Source organism: Trachemys scripta, chromosome 11, assembly GCF_013100865.1.
Source record: "Trachemys scripta elegans isolate TJP31775 chromosome 11, CAS_Tse_1.0, whole genome shotgun sequence".
Taxonomy (NCBI): Eukaryota; Metazoa; Chordata; order Testudines; family Emydidae; genus Trachemys; species Trachemys scripta.
In genome coordinates this window covers 10,490,508-10,516,302 of record NC_048308.1, presented here as the reverse complement: position 1 = coordinate 10,516,302, position 25,795 = coordinate 10,490,508, and the positions used below count along the sequence as shown (strand labels likewise).

Sequence of the window (25,795 nt, the reverse complement as noted above, 5' to 3'; positions counted from 1 at the left end):
AGGACTTTGCTGCAGCCTCTGAAAGGGTGTAGCAATGGGCATGCTTCCCAGGAACAAATAGGAAGCTTTAGGCGGAATTCTGCCTCCCCCGGGGATGAGGTGGCTGTGCACAATTCAGCATGAACATAGCAATGTGCCATAATTAATATTTCCCAGGCTGAACTGTAGAGTGATATAGGCCCAGTTCAGCTTTCATATAAAAAAACCCCCCAAAACTCTAGATTTGAGCATATTTGCCCTTCCTTGTGATTATTTCACACCCCATAACAATACCAAACCCATTACGTCATCACTGAAGTATCAGGAAGGAAGGAAAGCTGGCCTGCATGTAAGAAAGCCAACACAGTAACATAAGACTCTTCAGCTATAGTAACAGAAATACAGGCCAAGTCCATTTCTGGCCTATCTTTGAGTCAGTTTGAAAGTCCTCTTTTAACAGTTCATCTAATTGTCCTCCAGGGAACAGAGCAGATAATACTAGATCACACAATCTGAAGTCACAAAGACAGGTTGGAGAAAATGAGCTAATTCTCTTTGGAGAAGCGAAGATTCTGTGGTGACCTAGTTGAAGTTTTTTTCAGATGATGGAAGGATATATGAAATGACTCTGAACCAATTCTTTTCACTTCCGCAGCATGCAAGAGCTAGGAGGCAGGTAGCAAACCTGGAGAAAGCTGAGCCAAAAAGAACTGTTTAGGAAACAAATGTTTCTTACGTATGGTAAGAAATACAGCACCCCAATTTGTGTAACCAGGTGAAATATTCATTGAAAATAATGCCCCACACAAATGTAACCATTTTCCTGTTTGCCAATTATCCACAAAGCGGTTACAATTTTTATGAATTTATGTATTATTTACAATTATTTGACAAAGCGTTTGCATGAACAAATTTTATTCTAGAATTTCTTCCAAAACTAATCTCTATGTATTCCTGTTCCATTTTAGAACTTGGGGAATCATTGGGAACTATTAGTAATAATAATTAGCTCTTCTATAGCACTTTATGTCCAGGGATCTCAGAGTGCTTCACAAAGGAAGCAAAGTATCATTAGCCCCATTCTTCTGGGGAAAGTGAGGCACGGGGAAGTTAAGTGGGTTGCCAAAAATCACCCCTCATGGAATAGCCAGGACTGGAAACCGGATCTCCTAAGTACCAGTTCAGTGCTCTGGGGTGAACTCATTACTGGTTCCATGGGTGGCTAAAAATCTTTCTTGGCCTCAATTAAAAATATTAGAGAAATTCTGCCCCTGCACAGAAATTATCCACCTACAGGAACAATCTGGTCCCAAGTCAATTTTTACTTGAATGCTGTTTTCTGTGCACACTGGCTTTTCCTAGATCCATGTAGAATTTGTTTAAAGTAAAAAATGCAATGGTGAGTAGAGAGTCTTGATGGCTCTTGTTCATATGCCCCATCTCCTGCCTCCCACTGGGCCCAGAGGCATGAGCTGCTGTAATCAAACATGTCATTAAGTTTGTTAACTACATTTATTAAATACTAAAACAAACGGTTAATATTTTCAAATTATTTTCTAAGGTACGTTTTTACAGGGTTTGTATTGATTTACAGAGGCAAATAGATGTTCCATGGTTATTAGTGCTGTGTAAAAAGGAAGGTGTGTGGGCACAAAATGAACTGACAAACATACATTTAACCATATACCGATCCTGTCCTCTGCATTCCTACTGCAAAATCCTTTGTTCATCAGTTAGTCATCACCTGCCTCAGCAACTGCAACCTCCTCTTCTCTGGCCTTTCCCCGTATCTCACCTGGCCTTCTTCCAGGCTACACAAAATGCTGCTGCTGAAATCAGCTTCCACTCCTGCAGCTGTGACCATGGCACTCCCCTATGGTAATCTCTCATCTGTGCTTCTGCATCAAATTCAAGGTCCTCATGTAATGAAATGTTTACCTGCAATGCACAATTCAGCCACTAGATATCTCTGTGCATTATATAGAGTCTTGGGCAGGGCAAGGGTCAAACTGGGGAACAATAGCTCTGCCCACTAACAAAGCTCTGCCAACTAACATGCTCAGATACTATAGTGTTGGGTAGATGTCACCTCATTTGAGATGGTCACCACCTCAATATATAGAGATTATAGAATGGGGTGAATTTCAGCCAACAGAGTTTAGAGAACAAATTAAGGCACCTCTTCCTGGTAGAAACCTTTAGTGGATAGTGATAGTAGAACACAGCCTGCCTTCCACCAAGTAGTAAATGCTACCACTGGGGGTCTCAGGTCCCCATGCTAGGGGTCTCCAATTAAGTCACTGGATACAGTGGAGCTGTCTAGTCCCTTATTGGATGTGTGAATTGCCTCAGGTCCCATGTGCTAGGAATCTCTGGTCCCTGCTAGGAAGTGTGGCAGCTCTTCGGTTCCCTGCACCAATGTGGACTCTTCCCAATTTGGCAGGTCAGGGGATTGTGTTGATCCTGGTCTGTCTTCTTCCCTTCCTGGGCTGTTTTTCTTCCTCACTAGCTGCTCCTCCCTGGCTGCAGACAGCAGGTACTCTTTTCTGCAGCAGAAGCCCCTTGGTGCTATTCCCAAGGACCTTCCATTGCTGACTCTTCCTGCGATTGTTCACCCACCGACAGGAAAGGGCTGGTGGCGGCAGCCCCTCCTCTTGCTCCACTTGCAGGCAGCTGCTGGCAAAGCAACATCCTGAGCTGGGGCTTTCATGTCCCAGAACTTTTGAATTTTGCCATCACTGGCTCTGATTAGCCAATGGTAACAATGAGGGCTGGAAAGAGGTGAGGTAAGATGGTGGACAGCTCAGAGAGTTTGATGTATAGGCACGTACCAGCTCAATTCAAGCCTTGGCACATGGTGTGTTCCCTGGTAAACAAGGGAGACAAAACAGGGACTCGAGTTGTGAGGAAGCTTCTTTGTTGTGACTATTGTTTGTATCTCTTTTCTTTAATAAACAGCTCCTGTATAAGATGGGCTGTGATTCCATCTATCATGCTCCACATTCAAAGGCTTTGCATCATTCCACTCTACCTATATCAGTTCTTATTCACTCTCCCACTGACTATATTCTATTCAAAAGCTCTGCCTTCCCTTTTGTACTCTGGAATATGGAATGGTAGACAAAAATGGCCCATGTTGCTGTCCTACACTCTCCTGACAAATGGGAGTTCAGTGAGACTACGTTTATGAATATGCACTTGTCAGTGTGAATAAGGGTTCCACAGTGGCTCTAAGTGACTTATCATTGCCACTGAATTGCCTTGTGGCCTTAGGCAGGATTAAAACACAGGAGTCCTGGCCTCCATTCCCATGTCTACCTTAGTTCAAAGAATATATTGCCTCACCAGACTATCTTAGATCACAAACATAAATCTCCATGACACATGCAGAGTTAGCACCATAAGCAACTTTCCAAAGAAGATGAAATGCTACTCAAAAGGGATTTTACTTCCAGTTTTTAGTGACAGCTGAATGATAAGGAGGAACTGTGCTGAACCAGGAGACAGAATGAGCTTAGTTTAGTTCACACACCTCTATATTATAAGGAATAATATGCTGAGGACTTCTAACCACAATCAAACAACGTTTTAGGGAAGCATAATTTCAATCCACATATATCCAAAGTCTCAAAGAAAATAATGTTCCTTTCCTTTCCCTGGCTGAGCTGTCTGAGAGCCCGAGTTCCAGTCTGAGCCCAAATGTCTACATTGCAATTTTTAGACCCACAGCCCAAACTCCGCAAGCCCAAGTCAGCTGAACTGGAAACAGACTGTATGACACAGGGGTTTTTTTTGTTTTTGTTTTTGTTTTTTAAAGCACAGTATAGATGTACCCTCAGAAGTATGAGGCAGTGAAGAATGAGGCCCTATGTTCACACCTGGAGCTCCCAGTATGACACTGTGACCAAAAAAACCTAATGTGATCCTGGGATGCATAAACAGAGGTTTCTCGAATAGGACTAGAGGGGTTATTTTATTTCTATATTTGGCACTGGTAGAACTGCTGCTGGAATACTGTGCCCATAATTCAAAAAAGATGTTGATAAACTGGAGAGGGTTCAGAGAAGAGCCACAAGAATGATTAAAGGATTAGAAAACAAGTGTAATAGTGATAGACTCAAGGAGCTCAATCTATTTAGCTTAACACAAAGCAGGCTAAGGGATGACTTGACTACAGTCTGTAAGTACCTACATGAGGAACACACATTTAATAATGGTCTCTTCAATCTAGCAGACAAAAGGTATAACACAATCCAATGACTGGAAGTTGAAACTAGTCAAATTCAAACTGCAAATGCAGCTTAAATTTTAGCGATGAGAGTAATTAACTATTGGAACAACTTACCAAGGGTCATGGTAAATTCTCCATCATTAGATCAAGATTATATGTTTTTCTAAAAGATAAGCTCTAGGAATTATTTTGGGGAAGTCCTATGGCCTGTGCTATACAGGAGGTCACAATATAGGACCACAATTGTCCCTTCTGGCATTAGAATCTATGAATCTATGGTACAGTACATCCGAAAGACAGCTGCTGCTGGCAGAACATTGTATGTAACAGCTCCTCAACTTCAAATTCCACTCCCATTCCTCACCTGAAACAGACTGACTCAGTTGACTTTCCAGGCATGCTGCAAAACCCATCTGTCTGCGTTGGCATTTGGGATGCTGGTTGGGGATAGGGTTTCTTATGGGAATTTGAGGGATGAGGAGATTTTGATTTGTCTTGTAATGTGTTTTTGTTGACTGGTGACTGTGTTTGTATGTGGAGGAATTGTGGAGCAATATGCTCTGCCTTTGTAATAATTTTTGTAGTGTAATTGTAATTGGTGGCCATGCCTGAGATAAGCAGTCTTTTACGTGTGCTTATGTAAATCTAACAATTTTTTAAAACTCTGTCAATTACCCCAGTGCAGAAAAATCTCCCCCACATCATCCCAGGAAAGGTGAAGAAAGTCAGGCAGCCACAGCTCTACAGCAGCCAACTCCAAGTTGATCACCTGTCTTGGCTCAGCCTGCCTCTCTGATTTGATATCAACACAAATAATCATCAAGGGACCCTAGCTTCTGATTTTAATCAGTGAAGATAAACAATGTATTGAATTGATTTTAATTTGACTGGCTGAATGGATTTTACACACCCATGGCATGTAAATGATGCCCAATTACAGCCAAGTAGGGGATTTTGCAAATAAATAAAACACCCAGTAAGTTAGACCCGTGTTGGACTTATGTATTGGTTTCAGGTGCTTTCACTGTTACCACACCTGAATGTTTATTGCTACGCTTTTTCTTCCTTGCCTACTACACTACTATATGGGAACAGACTGGCACTTAAATGGCAGGACCTTGGCTAGAGCAACTCTACAAATGCTATGAAAATGATTTACAAATTTCAGGATAAATATTTTTAAAAGACAGTCTCAAGGCTTTGCTTCCCACAGTGGACAGTCATGGCCAGTTTTCATACCTCCCTGTACAAGCAAGATGTCTTACATAGTTGAAGCCCATCAGTCTAGAGCAGTGGCACTGACAGCATGTTCAGTTGTGAGCCTTGTCACTTGTTAGCCAGCCTTGGGAAAATGCCATATTTCCGCTTGCATGAATTTCATGGAAGGAACACCTTTTCAGAGGTAAAAAATCCCACTAAGAGACAGCATAGGAAACAAATATGACCTGGAAAAATCAACAACCTCATTAAAACCTGCAGCTGCAATCCATAGGACTGTCTCAATTTAAAAACAAGTCACCTCCTTGGGTCCTCACACTCTGGGACCAGCCTCTCCCCAGCCCTGACAAGATTAATAAGTAAGGCTTGGTTTAAATATGAATGAAAGTTGCTCCAGTGATGTGTCTGAATGCATTCCCATTAGGGTGGATGTATGAAACCTGGAACCTACTAGAAGTACTTCAGGAACAAGGCGTGGATATATGATGACACTGCACCACTAGGCACTAGAACAAGCAACCTGAAAGCCTGTCAAAGTGTCTCTGTGGCTGAGTGTGCAGAGCTTCATGAAGGAACCCTCTTGGGCCAGAAACAACCCGCCTTGATTCCTCCACCAGGACAAACACTATTGTCCTCATCAAGAAGAGGGGATATTTACTGAGCTATAGAGAGCTTTTAGCACTGTGGGGACTATGTGTATGGCTACTGTATCTTTAAGGTCTAGAAAATTATGTTACAGAAGTCAAAAGACTGGTAGCCACTTTGCAACAAGAGCAGGGTTGGAGGCACCAGATGTAGCTTGTACATAAGGATTCTCTTGCTAAGCAAACAATTAATTTTTTGCAGTTATTTTAGTCTTCTTCTTGTTGTAACTCTGACCCAATTAAAGTCACTGTGGTCAATTAAAAGGCATATTTGGCTGATTGGATTTCGTGACACACAACACTTAGACGCCTATGTCGGTTGTCCTAGAAACCAGTGCTGAGCGCAGTGGGTTTGTATTGAGTCCTGATGCTCATGTGGAGTCTAGCAAGGTCTTGAAAGCCCACGGGAACAAAATTTGGGAGGGTGAGATTTTTACCCTCTCCAGTTTGTCTAGGGCTGAAAGCACTTGAGCCTCATTGGTGACTCAGCCAGTCAGCATAGGTGGCCTCATTAACCTTAAACAAGCCAATTAAGGGAGCACATAAAGGAGGTCTCTCCCTTCTCAGAAGAGAGACAGGTGGATTGCTTTTGGCAGGCTGTTAGTGTCTAGGAGCCAGGACAGTGAGTGCTGGCAGATACTAACTAATCTCTGCTAAAATGGTTTGATTTAGACCATGGCTATTGTGAAAACATATGGAGAGAAATATGGCCACTCACTCTGCATCCTGCTAATGTTTTATCTGAGAGTCACAGCAACCTGTGAAAAAAGCCAGAAACGATTGAGAGAGTTTGTATTTCTCTTTCAGTCTTAAACTCCTAGTGAAAGCATCTATGCAGCTGTGCAGATCCAGAGCCCCTCCACGTCTTTCCCTACAGGTTAATTTATTTCTCACAATATCAGTAGGCTCAGGTCTAATCAAAAGTCTTGGTGGTTTCATAATCAGAAATCTTCCTTTTTCCCTTCAAAGCAAATCCTGGATCACTTCATCAGCAAATGCTAAAGGAACAAAATGATGTCCCAAACAATGTTGTTTGTTAGAATTAAAACTAGTTTCCCTTTTTATCATTATGATCAGTTTAAAAATCACTCTTAAGGTTGGTCAAAAATAAACATTTTCTGCAACAAAAATTTGAAAGAAGTAAAAAAAAGTTGCATTTGAAATTAACAATTTTTTTATTTAAATAAAAAACATCAAATTGAAACAAAAAGTTCAACTTTGGGGTTCTCCCTCTTTTCCAGTGAGGAGGAAAAGGAAAGAGGGGGAAACAACATTTTGATTTGAATCAAAACTTTAATTCTGATGAAAAATCTTTGATACAAATATTTTTGTATTTTTTTTTTACTTAAAAATTAGTTCAGCCATCTCTGTTCACAATTCAGCATGTTCCAGAGTATTTCAGAAATGGGTTTCTCAGTCTGTTCCAATGAGTTAAGAGCTTCCCTAACAGCAGAGATGGGCCCAGATGGCAAAATTTGGATCTGAACTCTCCCAAAGTTTAGGAGGATTTTCAATCACTCCCTCTCTAAGAGCAGGATTGAACTTTGGGAATTAGCTATGCAATAAATGAACTATAGGGTACATCTAAAGGAAACTACCATTGCAGATATGCGGCCCATGTACCTCTAAATGGGATTGTGGCTTAATGTGTCAGTATCAAACGGGTTTTTAGGGAAGCCAATGTCTTCCACCATAATATTGCTTTACCTTTGAGCTTGATTTTCCCAGACTCAACATGGGCTTAAAAACTAAACAACTAAAGGCTTCCTCTTTGATTCATCCCATCAGGCCTAAATTTAGTAAAACTTAATTGCAAGGGTAGCCTTTCATCTTATCTATTTACATTGCATGTCTTCCCCTCAAAGACAGTCCAGTAAAGATCTCTGTCTTCAGCCTCTCAGGCTTAGAAGTCACTGTTCCTTCAATTAATGGGTAGGACATAAGATGACTGTGTGCTTTTGGGATAGCAAAGCTTAATAAAATTACTGAGGGATGACAGAACTGTTTCACTGTCCAGTTGCTTCCTGTTTAGTGTCCTCTGTTGTGTGCAGTTAGTCAAAACAAAAAAAGCCTTTGGTAAAAGCTCAGTTTGAGCTCTCTGTAATGCATGCCATAAATACATGTTCCCAAAACAATTACACCTTTCCTCCTATGTCTATTGATTTCCCCATGCTCAGTCATTCTCCCAGAAACTTGGCGAACTTAAAACTTTCCATCCTTGCCTTAAAACATAAACAGATGCTACCTGTATGAAATGTTAAAACATACATGCTTCAGTTTAGTTGGACTGTATTTGCCTGTAGAGATTGGAATTTGCTGTAAAGCATTCTGCAAAAATGTCTTAGGTATGACATTAAATAAGAACAAATGATATTCTGATGTATTAATCCTTTGGGCATCTGAAATCAACAAGATGAAATTCATAACAGTGAATATCATTCTGGGGCGTATTAACAGCAGTGTTGTTATGTAAAACATGGAGGATAATTGTTCCACTCTAGTTGGCACTGGAAAGGCCTTAGCTGGAGTATTGTGTCCCGTTTTGGGCACCACTCTTTAAGAGATGTGGACAAACTGGAGAAAGTCCAGAGAAGAGCAACAAAAATGATACAAGGTTTAGAAAACAATCTCTGAGGTAAAGTTAAAAAAAAAGGGTTTGTTTAGTCTTGAGAAAAGAAGACTGAGGATATGCCTATATTGCATTTTAAAAACCTATGGCAACAAGTCTCAGAACCTAGATCTATAGATTCAACCTCGTGCTATGGCGCTAAAAGCAGCAGTGTAGATGTTGCAGCTCAGTCTGGAGCTCAGGTTTTGAAGCCCAATGTCTCCCCAGGCCTCAGAGAACAGGCTCCAGCCCAAGCCCAAATGTCTGCACAATTATTTTTAGTGCCATAGCATGAGCCCCACAAACCTGAATCTGAAGGCCCAGGCTCTGAGACTCGGTGCCGCAGGTTTTAAAATGCACTCTAGGTTTACAGTCTTGAAATATGTTAAGGGCTATTATAAAGAGGATGGTTATCAATTGTTCTCCATGTCCACTGGAGGTAGAACAAGATGTAATCAGCTTAATGTGCAGCAAGGGAGATTTAGGTTAGATATTAGGAACAACTTCTTAACTATAATGATAGTTAAGTGCTAGAATAGGTTACTAAAGAGATTGTGGAATTCCCAGGGGATTGTCCGGGGGAACCAGATTGGGGCCCCCTGGCACCCATTGGGGTGTCTGAAGAAGTCAGACCTGCCTAGCTTACCATCAGAGCCTTTAGGTAAGATAAATGTGTGCAGAGTGTTTGTTATTTTAAAATCTTTTTTATTTAAATGTTTTGTTCCTTTGTTTCAGAAGGCTGTCTGATCACTGTATTCACCACTGGTCACTGACTCCCAAAGGGAAGAACTGCAGATATCCAGCTCAGTCGGACCTGCCGGGTAAGCACGGTTGATACACAGGGCACAGTAGCCTAGGGCTGGTCTAAGGGTGGGACAATTGTGGAATTTGGCACCAGGCTAAGTAAAGGCAGAAGGTCTAAGACCTGTGGGAGTGTACCTGGACAGATCTGAAAGGGGAAATAAGTGCTGGTAGCCCCGTCATGACATGACATGACCATGACAACTCACCCACATAGATTCACTCTTTAAATGGGCCATCTGTATTTCTCATGAACATCTGTAATCACATCCTCTAGAGCAGTGGTCCCCAAACTTTCATAGTTGTTCCCCACCCCCACCCCGTCCACGTCCCCCCAGAACCAGGAATGGGGCCGCAGCCCCTGGGATGTGGCAGAGACTCGGACAGGTGTAAGGGGGCCAAGGAGGGAGGAGAATCTGGGGCTGGGGGCGGGGATGGGACTGGGAACAGAGCCTTGGTCAGGGGCCGAGGCCAGGGCCACAGTCAGGCGCTGAGGCTAGGAGTGGGTCCGGGAGCCAGGGCCACAGCTAGGGACAGGCGCAGAGCAAAGCTAGGAGCAGAGTGGGGCTGGGTGGCATTTCCTCCCTGTCCCCAATGGGGGCTGGCCTGGGCCCTGCTGCACCCCCCTGAATGTTCCTCCGTGCTCCCCTAGGGAGGCATGCCCCACAGTTTCGGGACTTCCGCTCTAGAATGCTGTTTTCACCACTCCTCACTGAAATAATATCATCTACAACATTTTTTGTTTCCTTCCTTCTCTGCTCATCTCCTTTTCACAATATACAAATCAATTTCTGGTTTCCACTTTGCCCCAGTACTGTCAGACCCTTATAAATCCATTACTGATCACAGCACAATGGATCAACTGAGCAAAGCCAAGGTTTTATTATGGTGTATGCCATGAGCAAGTAGCAAAAGTCTCTAGTCAGCCCACTGCTTAAACTGTTTTCAGGTGGTCAATTAAGAAAACAATCAAATTTCAATGATGCAACCCCATTGTACCTACAGCTGTTAGGACTGTCTCTCTGTTTATTGGCACTGGAAATAGAATACTCAGGTGCTGTTTATAAAGAATTCATATTTGATACATATGGTAAATCTTGGTCAGGATCAATCTAAGGATTACTGGAAGGAATGAAGAACCAGTTCAGAGAAAATCATAACCATCCCCACCCTCCAATCCTCCAGAGGCAGCTCTAGGACTAACTTTTAGGTGGGACGATCAAACTGGTCTGAGATGCACCTCAACTCTGTAATTAGGGTTGCCAACTTTCTAATAGTAGAAAACCTAACACCCTTGCGCTGCCCCCTTCTCCGAGGCCCCTCACCTTCCCCACCCCTTCTCCGAGGCCCCTCCCCTGGTCACTCCATCCCCCCTCCCTCTGTCGCTCACTCGTTCATTTTCACCAGGCTAGGACAGTGGGTTGGGGTGTGGGAGGGGTGAGGGCTCCATCTGGGGGTGCGGGCTCTGTGGTGGGGCCAGGTATGAGGTGTTTGGGGTGCAGGAGGGGGCTCCAGGCTGGGGCCGAGGGGTTCGGAGTGCAGGAGGGGGCTCAGGGCTGGGCAGGGGGTTGGGGTGCAGGAGGGGGTGAGGGGTGCAGGCACTGGGCGGTGCTTACCCCAGGCAGCTCCTGGGAAGGGCGGCATGTCCCTCTGGCTCCATGCCCTGCCCTGCCCACAGGCATTGCCCCTGCAGCTCCCATTGGCCATGGCCAGTGGGAGCTGCGGAGCCGGCGCTTGGGGCAGGGCAGTGCGTAGAGCCTCCATGGCCGCCCCTACACCTAGAAGCTGGAGGAACATGTTGCCACTTCTGGAAGCTGCACAAAGCCGGGTAAGGAGCCTGCCTGCATTGCTACCAGACTTTTAACAGCCTGGTCAGCAGTGTTGACTGGAGCCACCAGGGTCCCTTTTTGACCGGGTGTTCCAGTCAAAAACCGGACACCTGGCAACCCTATCTGTCATCAATGGCACTCTGAAAGTCTCAGTACTCTTCTGACACTACTGGACTGCACAGTAAGTTCCTGCTGTGTCTGTTTTTGACCCTCCCTACTGGAATGCACACCACCTGGTTACACCCTCCTATTAATGGTCCATCTCACCAATCTGAGCGAATGGTTGGGAGACCTAGAGCAATGATATGGGATCACAAAACAGCAGCACTCACAATATGCTAAGGGCTGTACACGTACAAAAGGTATGGCCCCTGCCATGAGGCATTTATTTATACTCTAAGGACCCAATCTTATAATAGGTGGGATCATGGCCTAGAAAGGGAAGTCATAGCCACAGATTACGGGAAAGGAAAACAACATACAATTAAATGATTAGATGAGAATTGACTGTGTACTGATACATTTTGCTTAATATAAAGATTTGGAGACCATCCCCAAGTACTCTATAACTTTGGCATATGCCTCTGGCTGGAGTTAATTGCAATATATAAAAAAATCTTTGATATAAAAATAATGGAGTGAAGGAAACTAAAAATGACTTTTCTCTTAAGGAAGTTTATACCGATGTATAGACTTCAAATCCAACACTCACACTATCAGTTCTGACAACGCTACAAATGCATTATTTTTGTGAGACTCAGGAATTTTCTCATTTTTCTTTTTCTACGCAAACATTTTCTCCTTTTGTGGTCATGCCATAATCTAGGAAAGTGTTCCATTTTAATTAAAAGAATCTAGTAATCAATTCACATATGGAGATCCGTTTCTCAATCTGTTTCATTACAATGACACAGAGAGAAATTGAACAGTACTTAGACTCCAGACTGAAGAATGATGCTCGGACTAGTGTAATAAGATTCTGTAGCCTCATGCATTCCATCTTCAAAAGCCACTGGCAATTATTACCCCTATTCGTTGTGTAGAAGACTCTGGAGAAGAGGTGTAAATCGTGAGCTAGCTATTTAGCTAACTGTGTCAGGAATGATCACATTTTCATTCAGACAACCTTCGGAGACCAGTAAGGCTTTCGGGGAAAAGCTTTCCCAAGTATACCTGTCTGCAGTGAATCATAGTGAGAAACTAAAGAGGAGTGTACAAATGTTTGGCAGCAACCCTTTAGATTTCACAAGCCAAGCAGGTTTGGGCCAGGTCAGTACTTGAGTTAGTGATTCAGTGAGTGAAGTTTCCCCTCTGAGTCAGAATTGAACCCAGGCCACAGTGTGGAGTTTCAGATAAGTAAAACCAAAGTCCAGACCACTTGTCCTATTAAAGATTCCATGAGTTTCCATATGATGCCATGGTCATTTCCAAGTGAATAGAACTGTTAGCACAAAGGGGCTGGCTCAATTCCAGCATAATCCCTCTATGAATCCTCTTGTGCAGGTTCCCCTGAACACACTGTTCAATTTCACTTCCTGTCTGAAACAGTTCTCCGTTAATTGTCATGTTCCACCTTCCAAAGAGGCTGATGATGAGATCCTGCTCTGTAGTTTAAGTATGTAAAACACTTTGAGATGTTCAGAATGAAATACCAGTATAAGATAAAGTGATGGCGTGTCGCAGTTCTACTAGGATAGTCTTGGTTTTTCATTTAGTGTCTTGAGAACTTCTTTCAAGACACCTGATATGTCCCAGTTTAACTGTCAGGTTTTCACAATGACAAAATATTTGTTCAAGTCATATTGCTCTCCTGATACAAAATACTTTCTACACCTGTTTCATTGTCATCACAGAGTAAGCATGTTTAATGCCAACTACTGTTCAAGGCCAAAGCTTATAATGATTTGTCAGGCAACACCACTGCAATACGAGTCTAATGAGTCAATGTTCTAATCAAGACACCATAAACCCCTGCTCTTGTGCCTCAGGGGGCAGAGGGCTGCTGAAGGAGATGTAACTGACAGTCCCTCTGTCTGTTGCTTCCCTCCTCTCTGTAGTCAACAGAACCACAGAGAGGAGGGAAGCAAGAAATAGAGGGGTTCAAAGGGAAGAGGCAGAGCTGTTCTGGGTGGAGCTTTTCTCACCCAGGAGAAAAGATCAAAGAAAACAGACAGAATGCAGTGCACCGGAATATTTCACAACTGTAAAACTGTTGCCACTAATATGTCCCCCTGTTATTTTGGAAATATGATCATCTTAGTGTAAGATTATTATCATTCCACACTTCCTCATCCTCCCTACCCCCAAGTCCTAACACACTTTGATAGAACCTCAATCCAACCCACGCTGAAAGCACCCCAACCCAACCTCCTCTAGCTAGCCCATCTGCCCCAGATGTCTGCACATCTGGTGTTCTGAGATTGTTCCTCAGAATGTAGTTTTATAAATCAATGTGTAGCGTCCTCTGGGATCCTTGAGGGTGAAAGGTGCTATATTAATATCGCATCATTATCCTTCACTGGGTTTTCTAAAAGCTGCAGGCTGGAATTAGAAACTGAATACATAGCAGGGCTTACAGTATGGTGCTTTCTGTAAAATGGATATAACGCTGTTTACTGGTAAAGAGCCCACAGCAGGATGCCAGATCTGAACCTCCCAGAACTCTGTAGTAATGTAGACCTAGATTGGGACTTTGCCCCTGAGGGCTTATCTTTAGAGTGAGTCCCAATTAGAACCGCTAATTCAAAGATCCCTGAAATTTGGGAACATTTGGGTTCACAGCTTAATGGCAATCCTGACTTTATGCCAGGAGTCCATTTGTACTGCCTATTTACCTATCTCCCAGGACATGAGGAATAGTCACATAGGGCCAGATTCCAATACACTTACACAAGTTGAGTAGGATCTTGTTCTGCAAGTAATCTCATTGAAATCAGTGGGACTATTCATGGAGCAGAGCATTTCTCAATGTCAATACGGATATCAGACATAAATAAAGGCAAAGGTGGTGGGTAGCATTGTATATCAGTGATGAGGTAGACTGTAAAGAAATAAGAAGTGATGGAATGGATAAGACAGAGTCTGTCTGGGCAAAAATCACATTGGGGAAGAAAGCTACTAGAACCTCCCTGGGGATAGTTCTTGGGGGTGTGCTATAGACCATTGGGATCAGATTTGGATATGGACAGAAACCTCTTTAAGGTTTTTAATTAAGTAAATACTAATGGGAATTGTGTGATCATGGGAGACTTTAACTTCCCACATATAGACTGGAGGACAAGTGCTAGTAGTAATAATAGGGCTCAGATTTTCCTGGATGTGATAGCTGATGGATTCCTTCACCAAGCAGTTGCTGAACCAACAAGAGGGGATGCCATTTTAGATTTGGTTTTGGTGAGTAGTGAAGACCTCATAGAAGAAATGGTTGTAGGGGACAACCTTGGTTCGAGTGATCATGAGCTAATTCAGTTTAAACTAACTGGAAGGATAAATAAAAATAGATCTGTGACTAGGGTTTTTTATTTCAAAAGGGCTAACTTTAAAAAATTAAGGAAATTAGTTAGAGAAGTGGATTGGACTGAAGAACTTGTGGATATAAAGGTGGAGGAGGCCTGGAATTACTTCAAGTCAAAGCAAGGAAAGCCACCTTATTGAGGTCAGAACATGTAGGGATAAAGTGAGAAAGGCCAAAAGCCATGTAGAGTCGGACCTTGCAAAGGGAATTAAAACCAATAGTAAAAGGTTCTATAGCCATATAAATAAGAAGAAGAAAAAGAAAGAAGTGGGACCGCTAAACACTGAGGATGGAGTGGAGGCTAAGGATAATCTAGGCATGGCCCAATATCTAAACAAATACCTTGCCTCAGTCTTTAATGAGGCTAATGAGGAGCTTAGGGATAATGGCAGGGTGACAAATGGGAATGAGGATATGGAGGTAGATATTACCACATCCAAGGTAGAAGCCAAACTCGAACAGCTTAATGGGACTAAATCGCAGGGGCCAGATGATCTTCATCCAAGAATATTAAAGGAACTGGCACATGAAATTGCAAGCCCATTAGCAAGAATTTTTAATGAATGTGTAAACTCAGGGGTTGTACCGTATGACTGGAGAATTGCTAACATAGTTCCTATTTTTAAGATAGGGGAAAAAAGTGATCCAGGTAACTACAGGCCTGTTAGTTTGACATCTGTAGTATGCAAGGTCTTGGAAAAATTTCTGAAGGAGAAAGTAGTTAAGGACATTGAGGTCAATGGTAATTGGGACAAAATACAACATGGTTTTACAAAAGGTAGATCGTGCCAAACCAACCTGATCTCCTTCTTTGAGAAGGTAACAGATTTTTTAGACAAAGGAAACACAGTGGATCTAATTTACCTTGATTTCAGTAAGGCATTTGATATGGTTCCACATGGAGAATTATTAGTTAAATCGGAAAAGATGGGGATCAATATGAGAATTGAAAGGTGGATAAGGAACTGGTTAAAGGGGAGACTACAACGGGTCATACTGAAAGATGAACTGTCAGGGTGGAGGGAGGTTACTAGTGGAGTTCCTCAGGGATCAGTTTGGGGACCAATCTTATTTAATTTTTTTATTACTGACCTTGGCTCAAAAAGTGGGAATGTGCTAATAAAGTTTGCGGATGACACAAAGCTGGGAGATATTGCCAATACAGAGAAGGACCGGGATATCATACAGGAAGATCTGGATGACCTTGTAAACTGGAATAATAGTAATAGGATGAAATTTAATAGTGAAAAGTGCAAGGTCATGCATTTAGGGATTAATAACAAGAATTTTTGTTATAAGCTGGGGACCATCACTTGGAAGTAACAGAGGAGAGGAGAAGGACCTCGGAGTATACTATGAGCCACTAATGTGATATGGCCATGAAAAAAGCTAATGCAGTCTTGGGATGCATCAGGCGAGGTATTTCCAGTAGAGATAAGGAGTGTTAGTACCATTATATAAGGCACTGGTGAGACCTCATCTGGAATACTGTGTGCAGTTCTGATCTCCCATGTTTAAGAATGATGAATTCAAACTGGAACAGGTACAGAGAAGGGCTACTAAGATGATCCAAGGAAAGGAAAACCTGTCTTATGAAAGGAGACTCAAAGAGCTTGGCTTGTTTAGCCTAACCAAAAGAAGGCTGAGGGGAGATATGATTGCTCTCTATAAATATATCAGAGGGATAAATACCAGGAAGGGAGATGAACTATTTAAGCTCAGTGCCAATGTGGACACAAGAACAAATGGATATAAACTGGCCATCAGGAAGTTTGGACTTGAAATTAGACAAAAGTTTCTAACCATCAGAAGAGTGAAGTTCTAGAACAGCCTTCCAAGGGGAGCAATGGGGGCAAAAGACATATCTGGCTTCAAGACTAAGCTTGGTAAGTTTATGGAGGGGATGGTATGATGGGATAGCCTAATTTTGGCAATTAATTGATCTTTGACTATTAGCGGTAAATATGCCCAATGGCCTGTGATGGGATGTTAGATGGGGTGGGGGGGGAGAATCTGAGTTACTACAAAGAATTCTTTCCAGGTGAATCTTGCCCACATGCTCAGGGTTTAGCTGATCGCTATATTTGGAGTCAGGAAGGAATTTTCCTCCAGGACAGATTGGCAGAGGCCCTGGGGGTTTTTTGCCTTCCTCTGCAGCGTGGGGCACGAGCCACTTGCTGGAGGATTCTCTGCACCTTGAAATCTTTAAACCACAATTTGAGGACTTCAATAGCTCAGACATAGGTTAGGGGTTTGATACAAGAGTGGGTGGGTGAGATTCTGTGGCCTGCGTTGTGCAGGAGGTCAGACTAGACGATCATAATGGTCCCTTCTGACCTTAAAGTCTACTACTATGACTCTATCAGAAACTGGCCCTTAAATGTCTGTGCAGTGCTGTCAAGATGTAAAAAGTTGCTGTCTTTGTTACTACTGAGCTCCACATCTTTTCATTGGCATGATGCTCTGCATCCTCTGAACAGAAAACAAATGAAGGATGAACCCACCTGACACAAAGGCCACTTTCTCCTTTAGTATTGGAAGGACATCAGCAGCTTTTAATCCATCATTTCGAAAAGATCCTGCAAAACAGAGGAGAATAACAATGCCAAATTAGAAGGGATTGGGCCCTGGATACAGCTACCTACACACTCCACTTCGCTCAAATCAAATAACAGAAAGTGCTTTTCTGTAATTTGTAGGCTATGAGACAGATTGCAATAGTTGAGACACAAACAGCATTAGCTTAACCAGCAATTTATTTATAAGGGGAAAGTCAGAAATAATCCACCCAGACTATCTCACTCTTCAGGGTGCTGTAGGGTCAATAACTTTTCAGTCAGGGAATCAATTTTTTCGCCTCCTTCCTTATATAGACCAGACTGTGGCTAGCCCTTTCCAGGTGCATACAAATAGAAGAGAGTGTGGCCTTCCCCCTATGTGCCCCTGAGCAAAGCCCAAGTACAAGAGAAGTGGGCATTGCAGCTCCTGCACTAATCTAGCATCATCTCTGGTGATAGATTCACCAAAGGGATTGGGTTTATGTGGGGCCTGGCTTTTTCCCCTTCAGTTCTAGCCAGTATAGATGGGCTGACCCAAGGGGAGAGTCTGTTGCACCATTTCAAAGGGTAGAGGACCTTGTACGAGTCCTGCAGTTTGCATGAACTTTGATGTGCTGTTTACCTTCCCCTGCAGTTTCAGTGACTTCATCCCCTCAAGGAATTTCACCAATAAATCACTGATTTTTCAGTCCCTTGGAAGCACAAGAAGACATGAGTTTCCTACTCTTTCAAAAGACAAGAGCACATTCCTTATATGCCATAAGCCAACATTAATGTATCGTCCCACTTCAGGCCAGATGCTGCTATTCCATCAGCTGCTGTTGAAAAATGAGCGTTTGAAGGACATCTTTGCAGTTGCCATGGACTACAGAGCAACTGTCATTGCATAGTGAACACCCATCCTAAAAAGATAGCTGCAATACAACTTTAAATCCATCACGGTTACATGGACATAAAAGGTTACAGCGTGCACCGAAACACTTTACTTTTACCTTTAGCCTTTCTCAGACGACGACATCCACCATTCGTCTGAGAGAAAGACAGAGCATGGGATAAACCTCTCGCTTAGAAGCAGCTCTGTTGATTGGCCTGAAATGAGGCATTTCACTCCATCCATAACATCTGACTGCCTTGGGTTGTTTAACACTATGTGGTTTGTCTTGTCACAGCTGCTGAATGCAGCACCACTAGCAGAGGATTTTTGATTGTTTGCGATTGAATGTGGATGGAAAAAAAGCCCCTCCGAGTATTTTGTCATGTTCCATACATTATGTACACAGGAAAGACATGGGATCTTGATCTCTGCAAGTCTGTGCAATCAGCAAGTGGTGAACTAGCCCTAGCATATACAATAATACAGCAGGCTACCCACATTTTGCAAGGGCGAGGTCCTTGCTGCAAATTTGCAGACAGCCAGACAACTGCACCTAATTTGTACATATACTATTATTACCACTATTATTGATTTACTATTAAAGATAAGTGAATGTACAATTATAAATTTACAGTGTGTATTTGCTTGCGTAATAACCTGCCTTGCTTATGTGATCATGTCTCCCTCTAGTGACTGACCCTGTAAGTACAAACGGTTGCCATTTGCATTTGAAGAAGTTCTTATTTAAGTCAGCTGGTCAAAGGAGGCCAGCCTGTATTTGTGGTATTAAATGGCTCATATTTGATCCATCCTGATAGCAGTGATGTGTGCATAGCCTAATAAAACAAATGTATATATTTGGCCAGGGTTCATTATGCTGGTTCTTGTATCTTTCTTGATAAAGGAATAGGCATTGCTTGTCGGCTGAGTTCCCCAGAAGAATATAACAGTCGTTGATTTGATTTGCACTCATCCTGCACTTACAGGGAGAGGGTTTCCATAAGCTGCATCTTAGCCCCTTTCAAGGCTGTATTTGACTCTTGCACTGCACTTTAAGAACCCTGGTTTGTGGAATCCTCTCATGTCCTCACCTTTTTGGTACTCACTTCTGATAGCTTCAAATGCAAATAATTTGCATGTGTTTATGAAAATGGAGATAGAAAGGAGAGAGGTGATTTACTGCAGGTCTTAGATAATAGTAATTTAGCCTCCAACAAAATTTTAGGATGATTTATGCAGTTATTTACCTAACCCTCTTATTCAACCAGGGATCTGGGGATCATAGTAGATCACAAGCTAACTATGAGTCAACAGTGTAACACTGTTGCAAAAAAAGGAAACATCATTCTGGGATGTATTAGCAGGAATGTTGTAAGCATGACATAAGAAGTAATTCTTCTGCTCTACTCCACGTTGATTAGGCCTCAACTGAAGTATTGTGTTCAGTTCTGGGCGCCATATTTCAGGAAGGATGTGGACAAATTAGAGAGAGTCCAGAGAAGAGCGACAAAAATGATTAAAAGTATAGAAAACATGACCTATGAGGGAAAATTGAAAAAACTAGGTTTGTTTAGACTGGAAAAGAAAAGACTGATGGGGCACATGATAACAGTTTTCAAGTACATAAAAGGTTGTTATAAGAGGATGGAGAAAAATTGTTTAGGAGAAGAAGCAATGGGCTTAAATTGCAGCAAGGGAGGTTTAGGTTGGACATTAGGAAAAACTTCCTGTCAGGGTGGTTAAGCACTGGAATAAATTGCCTAGGGAGGTTGTGGAATCTCCATCATTGGAGATTTTTAAGAGCAGATTAGACAAACACCTGTCTGGGATGGTCTAGATAATCTTAGACCTGTCATGAGGCAGGGGACTGGACTAGATGACCTCTCAAGGTCCCTTCCAGTCCTATGATTCTAAAACAAATCAAAACAAATCAGAGCAAGTGATACGTTAGCTGGACATGATCCTTCTTAGGTACAGAAATAGAGAATTGGGCCAAATTTATCCCTGATACAACACCATTGACTTCACTGCGGGAAGAACTGTACCCAATGTTATCTTGCATATTTTCAGGGAAACAGTGGATCCAATACTGCAGCCTGGCCAGATTCTGCACCACTGAAGTTAACAGGACCTTTGCCACTGATATCAAGGGCTGCTGACTGGGCACTATGTGAGTAAAGGCTGGAAAATTGGGACATAGATATTAAATCAATAGGGTCTTCTCATCTTGATGCACCAGGAGCAAAGCTCCATGGGTTCCAGAACAACTTTGAGTGACCTCCCACTGGACCAGCACAGCAGCAATACACTTGGTTTCCATGGTGATGGTACCTGCACCTGCACCTGCCTCAGCACTGTACCTGTGGTAGATTCAGACCCTGTTAATAAAGATGTTACAACAGCCTATACTAAGAGAGCATAGGTGCCAAGGAAGGTATGAATGGGCACAACAATAAGGGTTTATAGATGTAGGTGTGTGCATACACTTATAAAACATACTACAGTACTTTTCAGTAGTGGTCAAAAACACCGAAGAGACTGCAAGCCAGTGGGCCAACTCATCAGCGAGGGCATCAAATCAAGCTCCCAACACTATCAAATTTTCAGCCCTTTCTTCAGGGATGAGTTTCTCTCTCAAACACCAAAACAATTCAACATAAATCATACAGGTAAACCAGGTCCTTTCCCTTGGCTCAGGGTCCACTGTAGGAGCCCACCCACTCTTTGCAGCTCTCTCTCCCAACAAAACTGCTTGTTGGCCTTTTATCTAAGAACCCAGGACCATACTTTTAAAATTAGAGTGCCTAAATACCTTTAAAAACTGGCCCCAGGTGACCTGCAGGCCATCACCTGATCCCTGGCCTCAAACCCATCACCTGGGAGGCAGCTAATTAGTTATAAGTCACAACTCCTTTTAAAGAGCCAGCCCACCCTGTGGCAAAACACTATTGTAAGTTGTATTGTTTTGGACCACTACGGTATTATATTGTAGTCTTTTTCTAATAAGGGTTGTGGGGGAAGGATACGTATGTGTTTAAAGGGAAAGAGGATCAAATAAGATAAAAGGCAGCCCAAAAATCAATAGCAACCCAGCCTGAGAGAGGAACCGGCCCAGCAAATATGCTTTCTCTAGTTTATAATTTATAAACATACCCATTCTTATTATTTTTACATTAGAACATTTTCATACCAACTACCAGCTGTTTCTAATACATTGGTTTCCAATGTGTTTGTTTCCATTTCCAAATGCTTCATGTGTGCATGACAGTGTATAATTTTTCCTATGGAATCCTGTGTATACAAACCCCAGGTCTGATTAATACATAAAACATGGCACCAATAATACTTTGCATCCAACTACCACACATCTTTACCCTCACTCTGCCTTCTAAGAATGGAGCTTGTCATTGGCAAATGATTGGGAGGAAGGACAGAATTGTGGTAAAAGTACAGCTCTGCACTGAAAAAAGACTGTAAAAAGGTACTCCCTAGACCAGCAGATATGCTGACTTTAAGGGCAAAATACAAATTCTCTCTGCTCTTTTCTCTTGTTATTCCTTCAGGGCCAAGACAGATAAAAGTGAGCTCAATTTCAGTCCTTCTGCATCATCAATGGAACGGTTTGCTCATTTCCAGTCACTAGCTCACCAATTATGAAAGGGAATGGGACTATACAACACTACCTCTCTCGCTCTTTTGATCTGTAGATCTCAAAGCACAGTACAAAGAAGGTTAAGTATTGTTGTCCCAGTTTTACACATGGGAAAACTGAGGAACAGCCAATGAAGTGACATGCCTAAGATCACCCACCAGGATGGAGCAGACTCCGACAGATTCCAGGTTTCCTGAGTCTTAGTCTAGTGCCCCAGCCATTGGAGTAGAAGTGTCAGTGAAGCATAATTAGTCCTGCCAAACCCTTTATTATTAGTGATGGTGTGAGAAGATCAGGTTTACAGGGTTGGCAGTTAGAAAATTTCTTCTTGTAAATTGAGCCCATTTGATATGGAGTCACTGAGAAATGACAAACATGGAACTAATCCCATAATGCTGTTTTTACATAGTCACTTTTCACAGCAGAACAACATTTCAAAGCAGTCATTTACCCACCTCAAGTTCTCTGAATGGGAGATCTAGTTTTAAATGGGGCACAGTAACCCAGACATCATATGGTTGAGGATGGGCGCTTGAGGAATGTTCCCACAAAAGAATAGTCAGTGAAACGTAGCAAATTCAAACCAATAAAAGGAAATACTTTTTCCACACAATGCATAAATTAGCCTGTGGAACTCGTTGCCACATGATACTGAAGTCAGGAGCTCAGCTGGATTCAAAAAGATTGGACATTTATATGGATAACAAGAATATCCAGAGTTATAGTAGAAAAGATTAATAATATGGACAAGAGCTTTGGAAGGGATATAAACCCTCAAGCTTGGGGTGTAAGCCAAACTCTAATAGTTAGAGCTAGTACTGTAAACTATCTCTGGAGACAGGTTACCCCATAACTGCCTACTTAAGGATTTCTTTCTCTGAAGCACATAGCTTTGGTCACTGTTGGAGACAGGATACTGGATTAGATGGGCCAGTGGTATGATCCAGTCTGGCTGTTCCTAGAAATAATTTAACTTTAATCTGGAAAATGCAGTATTCTCTCAATTTCAAATAAAGATCAGCTGTTAGAAAATCCATGGAAATAGTTTAAAAATAGAATGAGTATGTGTCTGAAAAAAGAGGGCATATTGTCAAAGCACTGCATGGGGTTACAGTGACTTTGATGGGAGTCACTCGTCTAAAACCCCATGCAATGTTTTAGGAAAGTAACTCCACATTTTTTAATAGTTCTCAGAATAGATTTTACCATTTAAGAAACTTTGGCATTAAATTGGGCCAAACCCATCCCTTGTGTAACTTCACTGAAGTCCATGAATTATGCTGGGATGAATCTGGGTCACATTGACTTTGTTCCTTCTTCTCTTCACTAAGGCCCCTCCTAGAATCTTTTTCTGTTTTTTGAATATTTTTTTCTTCTGGATTTTTGAGTCTATTTTCCTTCATCTGATCCTAAATCTCTGTTGATTTTATTATTGCTTGTCTTACAGTAGCACCTGGTTGCACTAAATAATATCAGTGCTAGGCATTGTACAAACACATAGTAAGAAACAGTCCCTGAACAGCTTACAATGGAAACAGACAAGACAGATTAAGGATGGGAGAAAGGGAGTATTATTTTTCCTATTTTACAGATAGGGAATTGAAACCCAGAGAAATTAAGTATCTGGCCCAAGATCAGACATGAAGTCTGTCTAGAGCTGGGACTAGAATCCCCATCTCTTGAGTCCTAGTCCAGGGTCTTAACCACAAGACCCTCCCCGTCCTATGTTCTTGTAGAATGCTATAGTTCTTTCTTCTCTAAATGCTTCCCCTTTTCTTTTTCATATTTCCCCCTCTCTCCATTACTTCTTTTTTCCAGTATTTTTGCCCGTATTCATTTATAGATTCATAGATTCTAGGACTGGAAGGGACCTCAAGAGGTCATTGAGTCCAGTCCCCTGCCCACATGGCAGGACCAAATACTGTCTAGACCATCCCTGATAGACAGGTTTCAGAGTAGCAGCCGTGTTAGTCTGTATCCGCAAAAAGAACGTTTATCTAACCTACTCTTAAATATCTCCAGAGATGGAGATTCCACAACCTCCCTAGGCAATTTATTCCAGTGTTTAACCACCCTGACAGTTAGGAACTTTTTCCTAATGTCCAACCTAGACCTCCCTTGCTGCAGTTTAAGCCCATTGCTTCTTGTTCTATCCTTAGAGGCTAAGGTGAACACGTTTTCTCCCTCCTCCTTATGACACCCTTTTAGATACCTGAAAACTGCTATCATGTCCCTTCTCAGTCTTCTCTTTTCCAAACTAAACAAACCCAATTCTTTCAGCCTTCCTTCATAGGTCATGTTCTCAAGACCTTTAATCATTCTTGTTGCTCTTCTCTGGACCCTTTCCAATTTCTCCACATCTTTCTTGAAATGCGGTGCCCAGAACTGAACACAATACTCCAGCTGAGGCCTAACCAGAGCAGAGTAGAGCAGAAGAATGACTTCTCGTGTCTTGCTCACAACACACCTGTTAATACATCCCAGAATCATGTTTGCTTTTTTTGCAACAGCATCACACTGTTGACTCATATTTAGCTTGTGGTCCACTATAACCCCTAGATCCCTTTCTGCCGTACTCCTTCCTAGACTGTCTCTTCCCATTCTGTATGTGTGAAACTGATTTTTTTCTTCCTAAGTGGAGCACTTTGCATTTGTCTTTGTTAAACTTCATCCTGTTTTAACTCAGACCATTTCTCCAAATTTGTCCAGATCATTTTGAATTATGACCCTGTCCTCCAAAGCAGTTGCAATCCTTCCCAGTTTGGTATCATCCGCAAACTTAATAAGCATACTTTCTATGCCAATATCTAAGTCGTTAATGAAGATATTGAACAGAGCCGGTCCCAAAACAGACCCCTGCGGAACCCCACTCGTTATGCCTTTCCAGCAGGATTGGGAACCATTAATAACAACTCTCTGAGTACGGTTATCCAGCCAGTCATGCACCCACCTTATAGTAGCCCCATCTAAATTGTATTTGCCTAGTTTATCGATAAGAATATCATGAGAGACCATATCAAATGCCTTACTAAAGTCTAGGTATACCACATCTACAGCTTCTCCCTTAGATTAATTTATTTTTAAATTTAAATTTATTTTTATTATTTTAATTCTTTCTGTTCCTTATTACACCCTGTTCTCTTTCTCCCTTAAGTAGGGTTGCCAACTTTCTAATTGCAGAAAAATGAACACCCTTGCCCTGCCCCTTCCCCAAGCCCCCCATCCCCGCTTCTCCGAGGCCCTGCCCCTTCTCACTCAATCACCTCTCCCTCTGTCACTCGCTCATTTTCACCAGGCTGGGGCAGGGAGTGGAGGGGTGTGAGCTGGGGGTGTGGGCTTGGGGGTGTGGCCAGGGATGAGGAGTTTGGGGTACAGGAGGAGGCTCAGGCTGTGGGGTGGGGCCAAGGGGTTTGAAGTGTGGGAGGGGATGCGGGCTCTGGGATGGGGTCAGAAATGAGGGGTTCAGGCTGTGGGAGGGAGGTCTGGGCTGGGGCAGGGGGTTGGGTGTGGGAGTGGTGAGGGTTCCATCTGGGGGTGCAGGTTGTGGGGTGGGGCTGGGGATGAGGGGTTTGGGGTGCAGGAGGTTGCTCTGGGCTGGCGCCAAGGGGTTCGGAGTGTGGGAGAGGGCTCTTGGATGGGGCATGGGGTTGGGTGTGGGATGGGGTGTGAGGTGTGGTCTCCAGGAGGGAGTTTGGATGCGGGAGGGGGCTGAGGCTAGGGGGAGGAGCATGGGAGGGGGTGCAGGCTCCAGGAGGGAGTTTGGGTGCAGGAGGAGGCTCAGGTCTGGGGCGGGGAAGGGGGGTGGCACGCAGGAGGAGTTGCGAGCTCCAGGAGGGAGTTTAGGGATGGGAGGGGGATCAGGGCTGGGGCAGGGGTGTGGGAGGTAA

The 25,795-nt window shown here is 42.8% G+C and overlaps 1 protein-coding gene across 7 annotated transcripts in view; it reads right to left on the bottom strand.

Annotated features, from left to right (window-relative positions):
• The window catches only part of KALRN (kalirin RhoGEF kinase), a 739,094-nt gene that overhangs the window by 496,081 nt on the left and 217,218 nt on the right, over nt 1-25,795 (bottom strand). For all 7 annotated transcript variants that reach the window (XM_034786199.1, XM_034786196.1, XM_034786193.1 and 4 more), the window contains exon 2: nt 17,329-17,403. In XM_034786199.1, the coding sequence (XP_034642090.1) occupies nt 17,329-17,403 (75 nt within the window). The remainder of the gene's footprint in view (nt 1-17,328; nt 17,404-25,795) is intronic.